Consider the following 10,293-nt stretch of genomic DNA (forward strand, 5'->3'; position numbering starts at 1 on the left):
GGCACTTGTGCCCTCCCAGCCACTCCCACCCCCTGCCCGGGATGAGCTGCCAGAGGCAGGGCGGGCAGGGCTCCCACACTCAGACCATTGGGCTCGCCTGACACAGGCTGTGCCATCTCCGTGGCAGCAGCATCTGCTCACTTTGTGGGGGGAGCTGGGACCAGCCCCCCGAGCAGCGCCCCTCCACCCACCCGAGCTGGGAGCACGCGGTCACCTGTGAGGATGTTCTCAGACATGACGTGGACCTGCACCTCCACCGAGTGCTTGGACGTGTAGGTGATCTCCGCGCTGACGTGCGCCACCTCGCCGATGCACATGGGCGACAGGAAGTCGGTGCGCTCGACCCGGGCCAGGACGGCCACGCAGCGTTCCTGCAAAGAGCAGACACGGTCAGCCCGGCCGGCGAGCCCCCGCCCCGGTGGGGCTCCCCCCAAACAGCCCTGACTTTTTCACACATTCCTAATGCGACACCACGGGAGCACGCACCTGCCCCTGGGACCCCCCAGAGATCGCGCTGTGACTGCGGGTGGGATTGCGACCGGCGTTATTCTTTTACCCAATTTTCCTACAAAAGACACGTATGACTCGCCTGATGAAAGGTGAGAAAGACACGCGAGCTTATACGGGAACTTGGGAAACAGAGACAAGCAGACGGAGGAGGGAAGCCCCTCCTCCCGCCACGGACGACGATTTCTATTGTGGGATCTCCCTTCCCAGGCGTGTCCCCGAAGAACAGGGGTTCGCTGGCTCATGGGTTCCTGTGTCTTGGTCTGTGTTTTGCAGCTTTCGTCCTTAAATAACTGTGTAAAGACTAAATTCACACTTTCATGCTCTGCTTCTTCACTCAGCAGGAGGAAAGATAGCCTGTGGTGATGTGACAAGCTCTTAGCATCACTGGTCTTTTATGTAAATTTTACTTCTCTTGCAACCAGGCAACCCATTCTCATGACTCAAAATTCAAAAGGAACAGGTCTCCAGCCCCCAGGACGTTTGGTAACCACGGCCAGGAAGTCCTCGGGGCTGCAGGGCCTCTACACCCCCCCGCCCCCCACCACCGCCAGGAAGCTCATCTCCTGGGAACAAAGGACTTTTCCACACGAAATTGCAAAAGAAGTCCATGGCTGAATGGACTGGAATCTTCCGTTGTTAGAGATTTGGGTCAACCCCACTGCTAACGTAAGTAGCTCAGTGCCGAGCACCCTTGGCCTTGCTTTCCGTGGTGGGGACTGCTTCCTGCGTGGAAGGACAGACACGGGGACGTGTCCCCAGGGCACTGCTCAACAGGCCGCAGTGCCGGCGTGGCCCACTGTCACCTGCGAACTGCGCGACTCGAAGGACACCTTGTGCCTGAGCAGCGGCTGTGGGTCCTCATCGCCTCCCAGGGCGCTGAGCGCCTCTGACTCCCCACCGGAAAGCAGCGTCCATTCCAGGAGCCTGGCCAGCAGCACGGGTCTGACTGGGCGGAGGGCCGGGGAGCAGGAGAGCTCACCACGGAGAGCCGGTCAGGCCTGGGCCCCGTGAGGCTGGAGGTGGAGGCCTGATCAGGTCTCAGCAAGGCAGGGGTCAGGGTGACAGCGAAAGGGCCACGCCTGCCGTCCCCCCTCCGCCAACACTCACACACACACACACAGGCTGGCAGCACAGCATCGCAGGGAACACAGGGAATGCGGCATCGCCTTGAAGTAAGTTCGTGTGGCTACAGCACCACCCACTGGCAGAGGCTGGACAGGCAGCTCAGAGGCGCGGGCAGGAATGGGGCCAGCTTGCAGGACTGCGGGCGGGCGGTTAGCCTGTGGCATGGATATGCCACACAGATGCCATCCACATCAGCATCTTTGTGGGACCGCTGGTTTCTCGCACCCGCACACGTGGGCCTTGGACGGACTGAGCTTGTGGAGCGGGCACTGCACGGCACAGGCATCGAGGGAGGAGGGCAGAGCACTGGCCTGGGCGCTGGCGGGAGGCAACGCCACACGGCGTGGTGCTCTGAAGAGGGTGGTGTGGGACGGGGCAGCTGCGGATGAGGGGATGGTGAAGGTACGGGGTGGGCACCCCAGGCCGAGGGGAGAGCAGGGCCCAGGCCATGGGCCTCTCTGGAGGCGGCAGGAGACTGAGCAGGCCGCTCACCTTCTAGTCCACACGTCCCAGAGTTGCGTGAAGCTTTAGCGAAGGGCATTAGTGCTCCTCCCGTGACCAGAACACGAGTGGGATGCCTTGAGGCAGAGGCCCCCTCGATGCCGTCCCGAAGGGTGTCTTAGCACAGACCCGTCCAGAGCGCACAGGCCGGCGCCGGGCGTCCCTGCTGCTCCCGGTGGGAAGGCCACGCGGAGACATCGAGCCTGTCCTCTCTCTCCCAGCTTAAAGCACGGAAGGAGAGGACTGCGCTCCGCCTCTCAGGCTACCATCCCACGGCCCGTGACAAGGCGCTGGCTACTGTGAGGGGCGGAGGCCTGACTGTGAGCGGCTGTTTCCCGCGGGTGGAGCCCACAGAGTGACCGCATGCCCTCGGGTGAGAGGAGAGCGGGGCAGCAGAGGCTCCAGGTTTGGAGCCTGAGTCACGGCCGGGCCGCTTCCCGAGGAGGAGACTGTGGTGGGCCCCTCAAGGTCAAGGGGACGAGGAGGCATTGGTGGAGCCAGGCCTGGAGACAGAACCTCACAACTGTTAAGGCCACAAACTGGATGAGACCACCAGGGAGTGTGGATGGGGGTGTCCCCTGTCCCCCCAGCGGCCAGCATCAGCCCCTGGAGCTGCCCAGGGCTCACCACCCCTCCTGAGCCTGGAGACAGATTACTCTCCAGGGACACCAGCCCGGAGGCACCGCCAAGCAGACCTGTCAAAGCTGCCCCTCTCACCCCCAAGGCTCACTCCAGGGAAGGGGGAGGAGGGGGCAGGGCTCAAGGCACGGGTTCGAGGCCTGGATTTCCTGCCCAGACCAACCACCTGCCTCCCTGGGTGGCTTCAAGAAACTATTCAACCTCCCTGGGCCTCCGTTTCCTGCCCTGGGCAGTGGGGTTGGTAAGAACAGCCTGTGTCTCAGGTGCCGCGAGGACTAAATAAACAGCACTGACAGCAGCGTCGCACTAGCCTCCCAGCCTCCTCCTCCTCACTCCTCAGTCCTGGGGCTCCTCCCCCCAGTGCCCAGCCTGTCTTGTCAGCCTGCCTTGGACCCTCAGTGTCTCCCGCAGAGGGTCTGCCAGGCACCTGGCCCCCATCCCAGCCCCAGACGCTCAGGCTCAGGTTCAGGCTCAGGCTGCCTCCCCATGGCCACCAGAGGGCGCGCTCTGAACGGGATGGATTGGCCCCAGAACTCCCTGGGCACCAGGATGAATGCAAACTCCTAGCCAGGCAGGGAGCCCCTCCTTCCCAGGCCATGTCCACCCACACACTCCCCAGCTTGGTTCATGCTACAGGCACACACGTGCATGCTACACACACACACACGCACACGCACACGCACACGCACACGCACACCAGCGCTGGATCTGCCTCTGCCCAGCACAGCAGGAGGCCCCCCAGGGCCGGGGAGGGGCGCCTCAGGCACACAGAGCCACCCGCCTCCTGCTGGCCCCAAGGTGGCGGCTGTGGTGCAAGACAGACCCGCACCCCCCCCCCCCCCCCCCCCCCCGCACCCCAGGGTGGCTTCTCCCATGCCGGCCAGACTTCAGAGAAAATGCCAGGCCCCGCGGGTCTGGGGGCACGGGGCCTGCCCTCGTCCCTGCGGTGAGGGACACCATCGTGGGTGCCTGGGGCCTCACAGGCACCCGGGGGTCAGCCAGGGCAGGGGGTCTGATATCCACAATAAACTGCCACCCATGCAGGCGGGCTCTGTGAGGTCTGGACTCCAGGAAGATTCTAGAAACCATGACTCTTCCAGAAAGGAGGGCAGGTGCTTAAAGGAGCTGTCGGCAGGCCCTCAGCTCAGTCTCTGTCGGCCCCCAACCCGCCCCAGCTGAGCCCAAGCCACACGGTGTTCCAAGGGCCCGGCCCAGGGATGATTGGGCCGAAGCCTCCGGAAGCCCCCACGGCCTGGGGGGGGGGGCAGCGCCGCACGCAGACACCAGGCCTGGGGCCCCCACTCACCCCGTTCTGGCTGTTGCAGTGCCGGGTGCTGATGATGACCCCCGCCTCCTCGATCATCTTCAGGATGGTCCCTCCGTGCACGTTGCCGGCCACGTTGGCGTCGTCGGGCCGCATGATCCTGGGCGGAGGGAAGAGGCAGGATGAGGCCTCTGGGAAGGACGTGCTCAGGAACAGTGACAACCGGGGAGAGGACAAAGGTCCTCCAAAGGGCCCGCTGGCTCCCCGAGAAGGAAAAAGACCTTTCCCGTGTTTGGTCCGGGGGTGCTGTTTCCGCGGAGAGAGGAGGGCAGGGGGCCTGCCCCTGGAGCCCCGACCGGGAAGGGGTGATGGAGGGACCTTTGCAAAGGCAGCGAGATGTTGGCACAGCTGCCCCTCCCGGTTCCCACCAACCAGCAGAGCTGAAGGAGCACAGGGCACAGGCTGCGACCCCTCGGAGGACGAACAGACCCGGGGCCACCTCCAGGGGGATCCCCGAGGAGCAGCTCTGAGACGCGGGAATGCCCAGCCTGGCGGCCTGCAGGGGCGGATGCTGCCCACCAGCTGCCCCGGTGCCACTGGCCACCTCACTTCCCCGGGAGGAGGAGCCGCGCCCTGGCCGTGGCAGCCCAGGGAAGGGGGCTCCATGGAGTCTCTGAACCCAACAAGCCACCGCGGGCTCCTCCCGCGCAGGGACAGGCACTGAGCACGCGCCATGGTTCCCGCACGCCCAGCACCCACCCCAGGTCACCAGCCTGCTCGGCCCGCAAGCCAGCGTGGCCCCCACAGCACCCTCCGCCGCCTCCGGGGGGCCTGCTCCCCTCAGCAGCCCGGCAGCAGGCAGCCTGAGGGCGGTCCTGGCTCCAGCGCCAACGAGCTGGGTGCCCTGGCCAGCTGCCCACACGCTCACCCCTCCACTCCCGGGTTTGTAAACAGGCCCAACTGCCCTCTCCCCGCGGGAGGGCTGGGCTGACCACACGAGAGAATGCGATCGGCAGCGCCACCAGAAACAGTGTCTGCCCGCGGCAACCTTCCTCTCTCCTGAGTATTCAGCCAGCTTACTGCAGGGGCACCCGCATCCCGGGCGGCTGACAGCTGTGGGTCTCTGTCGCCCAGGCTCAAACAAGTACCACAGCCCATTCAGGGGGACCTGGCTTCTTGGCCCCCATCACTGGCACAGGGGCAGCGGTGCCAGGGGGACCCCCAGAGCACAGGAAAGAAGCGTCACTCGGCCTCTCAAATGTTCACTTAAAAATATTTTTGAGCCCTGGACGGTGTTGCTCAGTAGTTAGAGCGTCGGCCTGTGGACTGAAGGGCCCCAGGTTCGGTTCCTGGTCAAGGGCATGTGCCTTGGGTTACAGGTTCGTCTTCAGAACCAGTCGGGGCACGTGCAGGAGGCAACCAATCAATCAATATGTCTCTCTCACATCAATGTTTCTCTCTCTCTCCATTTCTTCCCCTCCCTCCCTCCCACTCTCGAAAAGTCAATGGAAATAATATCCTCTATTGAGGATGAACAATAACAACATAATAATAATAATTTTGAATCAATGGGTTAAAGACTTGAACGTGGGACCTGAAACCATAAAGCTCCTAGAAACCAGGCGGCAGGCTCCCTGACACCGGTCTCGGGGATGACTGTTTTGGATTTGACACCAAGAAACAAAGACGGCAGAGGCAACGTGAGCAGGCGGACGGCATCAAGCGAAAAGGCTTTCAGCAAAATGAAAGGCAACCTAGAGTGGGAGGACGTACCTGCAAATCATGTATCTGAGAAGAGGTTCATATCCAAAATATATAAAGAATTTAAAACATCCCATTTAAAAATGGGCGGAGAAACTAAATAAACATTTTTCCAAAAGCACATACAAATGGCCCACAAGTACAGCTCCACATCACTAAGCTTCAGGGAAACACAGATCCAAACCCAGAGAGACATTGCCGGGGTTCTTGTTCCAGCATCTAGAAGGGTTCAGCAATCTGGAGAAAGGCTGTGTGTAACTTAATAAAGAGTCCGGTGATGAAGTGTAATTTTGAAAGGCATTTGGGGGTCAGAGGAGCTTAGCTAAAGAAACTAAGTTCTCCTGGCTCAGGACCCCTTGCTTTTTATTAACACAACTTGTCCCGAGGCTGGGCAGAGATACACACTTCAAAGGGTCAGGGTTTTGTATTCAGAGTCCACTGTCAGAATGGAAGAATTTGCCTACGGCTGTTCAGGTGTTTGGCCAGTAGGAGGCAATAACATGTAGATTAAGATGCCCTGAGCTGTTTGGCAGCAAGCAATCAATTTAATGCATCCTTTTCAGGCTTGGGGACATGCCCTCCGCCATTCCCAACAGGCGATAACATATGTGACTCAGCCCTTGTTGAGCCCCCAAGTTTCATCAACCTTTCAATGAAACTTGCAATTATGACATGCTGGAACTGGCTTCCGGCAAGGCATCACCTCACGCCTGTCAAATGGCTGTTATCAGAGACAAGAAACAAGTGAGGTGAGGATGCGGGGAGGGACCCTGTGCACTGCTGGGGGATGTAAATGGTGCAGCCGCCATACACAAGTGTGAAGGTCCCTCAAAAACCTGAAGCTAAACTGCCACATGCCCCACAATCCCACTTCTGGGTGCGTGTCTGAAGGAAATGAAATCTCTGACTCAGAGATACGGGCACCCCATGTTCACTGCAGCGATACTTAAACATGTGACAGCCTAAGTCTCCATCGCTGGCTGCGTGGGTAACAAAGACGTGGTACACACACAATGGAACATTGCTCAGCCATGAAAGGAGACGCTGCCATTTGCCACCACATGGATGGGCCTTGAGGGCATGATGCCGAGTGAGAGAAGTCAGACAGAGAAGACAGATACTGTATGATCTCACTTACATGTGAAATCTAAAAACTCAACATCAAAGGTGCAGAGAAGAGATTGGTGGTTGGGGGGCGGGTGTGAACCGGGTGAAGCGGGCCCTCATCGACCAATGGGAGCTCAAGTGGGTAGAGCCTGATGGAGGCTGGATCTGTCCATCAACTCCCCGTGCACAGTTGTCGCAGTGATGCCAAGGGCAGGAGTGTCTCCGACAGATGTCTCCACCCATGATTAACCAGGTGTGCTCAAAGTCACTCTCTGCAAAGGAGGTCATGGTTCATTTCCGGTCAAGGGCACATGCCTGGGTTGCAGGCTTGACCCCCAGTAGGGACTGTACAGAACGCAGCCAATCAATGACTCTCTCTCATCATTGATGTTTCTAGCTGTCTCTCCCTCTCCCTTCCTCTCTGAAATCAATCTATATATATAAAAGGCTAATATGCAAAGTGTCCCCTCGGGAGTTCAACTGGGAGGCTGGGAGTTCGATCGCTTGCTCTGAAGTGCACTGACCACCAAGGGGTGGTGCAGTGTGAAGGAAGGCCCCGGCCGGGCAGCCGGAAGGCCCTGAATGGCCCTGATTGCCGGCCAGGCCTAGGGACCCTACCCATGCATGAATTTCGCACACGGGGCCTCTAGTGTGTGTGTGTGTGTGTGTGTGTGTGTGTGTTTTAAAAAGGACAGGCATATATCCCAATGGAACAGAACAGAGACCCCAGAAATTGACCCACACTATTACAGTCAATTAATATTTGATAAAGGAGGCAAGAACATACAATGAAGTAAAGACAGTCTCTTCAACAAATGGTGTTGGGAAAACTGGACAGACACATACAAAAAGATGAAAATAGACCACCAACTTCACAAGAATAAACTCAAAATGGATAAAAGAGGAGCATTTGATATATGTTGTCAGCTAGGTTCAAATAAACTCATAAAATTAAAAAAAGAAAAAAGAAAAGACTTAAATGTAAGCCATGAAACCATAAAAATCCTTTTCTCAACAGAAACTTTGCAGGCCAGAAGGGAGTGGCAAGAAATATTCAAAGTGATGAATGCCAAGAACCTACAATCAAGATTACTTTATCCAGCAAAGCCATCATTCAGAAGTGAAGGTCAGATAAAGAGCTTCACAGATAAGAAAAAGCTAAAGGAGTTCATCACCACCAAACCAGTATTATATGAAATGCTGAAAGGTATCCTTTAAGAAGAGGAAGAAGAAGAAAAAGGTAAAGATACAAATTATGAACAACAAATACACATCTATCAACAAGTGAATCTAAAAATCAAGTGAATAAATAATCTGATGAACAGAATAAACTGGTGAATATAATAGAATCAGGGGCATAGAAAGGAAGTGGACTGACTATTCTCAGGGGGGAAAGGGGTGTGGGGGTGCGGGAAGAAACTGGACAAAAATCGTACACCTATGGATGAGGACAGTGGATCTGAACAAAAGATTTAATAAAATAAAAATAATAATAATAATAATAAAAAAGAAAAAAAAGAAACCATAAAAATCCTAGAATAAAACAAAGGAGTAAAATCTCAGATATGTCACACAGCAGAATTTTTGCAGATACATCTCCTAGGGCAAGAGAAACACAGGAAAAAAATAAACAAATGGGACTACATCAAAATAAAAGGCTTCTGAACAGCAAAAGTAACCACCATCCAAATGAAAAGGGAGCCCACAGTATGGGAGAACATATTTGCCAGTGACAGACTGATAAGGGGTTAATTTCCAAAACATATAACGTACTCGTGCAACTCAACAAAAGGAGGACAAATAGTCCAATTAAAAAATGGACAGAGGACCTGAAGAGACACTTCTTCAAAGAGGAAATACAAACGGCCAAGAGACATATGAAAACATGCTCAAAGTCACCAATCATCAGAGAAATACAAATTAAAACAACGAGATGTCACCTCACACCTGTCAGAATGTCTACCATCAACAAGTCAACAAGTGCTGGCGAGGATGGAGAAAGGGGAAGCCTCCTGCACTGCTGTGGGGATGCAGACCGGGGCAGCCACTGTGGAAAAGAGTATGGAGTCTCCTCAAAAAATTAAAAATGGAACTCGCATTTGACCCAGTGATCCCACTTCTGGGGATATATCCTAAGAACCCCGAAACACCAATCAGAAAGGATATATGCACCCCTATGTTCACAGCAGTGCTGTTTACAATAGCCAGGATCTGGAAACAGCCCGAGTGCCCATCAGCAGACGAGTGGATAAAAAGCTGTGGGACATCTACACGATGGAATACTGCACAGCTGTAAACAAGAGGGTCCCTTTCCCTTGGGACAGCATGGAGGGACCTGGAGACTATTATGCTGAGTGAAATAAGCCAGTCAGAGAAAGACAACTATCCCATCATTTCACTTATATGTGGAATCCAATGAACAAAATGAATTGACCCATAAAGTAAGACCCAAAGCCTGGAGGCATGGAACAGACTGACATACCTCCGTGTGGGGATGGGGGCATGAGAAGAGATAAACCAGAGAACTTATATACTTACTAGAAGCCCGGTGCACAAAATTCATGCACAGGGTTGGGGGGGTCCCCTCAGCCCAGCCTGCACCCTCTCCAATCCAGGACCCCTTGCGGGATGTCCGAATGCCAGTTTAGGCCCACAGAGATCAGGCCTAAACCGGCAGTCGGACATCCCTCCCACAATCTGGGACCACTGGCTCCTAACTGCTCACCTGCCTGCCTGCCTGATCACCCCTAACTGCCCCCCATGATGGCCTGGTCGCCCCCAACTGTCCCCCCTCCCCCTGCCGGCCTGGTTGCCCCACGCAGCCTGTTCGGTAGTCTGTTTGGTTGTTTTGGTTGCAACAGTCACTTAGGATTTTATTATTATAGATATGCAGAGCCCATGGCCTCGGGCAATCAGGTGGTGAAGGTCTGGGGGGTGGGTAGGGGCTGGGTGAAGGGGGATAAAGGGGGGAGTGGGAGACATCTATAATACTGTTAGCAATAAAATATATATTAAATAAATAAATCAAACAAAACTATTACTGAAAAAGAGGAGGGAAGTTTGGAGCCACACAGGGAGAAGGCCATATGACAACGGAGGCAGAACCGGGAGTGACGTGTCCGAGAAGGAACACGGCATTGCCAGCCGCCACCAGGAGCTGGAAGGAGGCTTCAGAGGGAGCACGGCCTACCAACGCCTGGACTTGGGGCTTGTGGCCTCGGACTGAGAGCATGCATTTCACTGTTTTAAGTTTCCTAGCCTGTAGTCGTTTATTATGGCACCACAAGCTCATATAGCCTGTCCCCCCTGCAGCCCCCACTGCACCCCAGAGGCCGCAGCATGTGGCCTGGGCGAGCCCCGCTGGCCCTGGGGCCTTGGTGGCCGCT

General features: G+C 56.0%; 1 protein-coding gene across 4 annotated transcripts in view; it reads right to left on the reverse strand.

Annotated features, from left to right (window-relative positions):
* Positions 1-10,293, reverse strand: part of ACOT7 (acyl-CoA thioesterase 7) — a 91,400-nt gene that overhangs the window by 66,005 nt on the left and 15,102 nt on the right. For all 4 annotated transcript variants that reach the window (XM_014546172.1, XM_014546170.1, XM_005874331.2 and 1 more), the window contains exons 2-3: positions 4,082-4,199; positions 215-371 (exon numbers count right to left, since the gene is read on the reverse strand). In XM_014546172.1, the coding sequence (XP_014401658.1) occupies positions 215-371; positions 4,082-4,199 (275 nt within the window). The remainder of the gene's footprint in view (positions 1-214; positions 372-4,081; positions 4,200-10,293) is intronic.

The sequence above is a fragment of the Myotis brandtii genome, unplaced genomic scaffold (genome assembly GCF_000412655.1).
Source record: "Myotis brandtii unplaced genomic scaffold, ASM41265v1 scaffold434, whole genome shotgun sequence".
In the NCBI taxonomy this organism is placed as follows: Eukaryota; Metazoa; Chordata; class Mammalia; order Chiroptera; family Vespertilionidae; genus Myotis; species Myotis brandtii.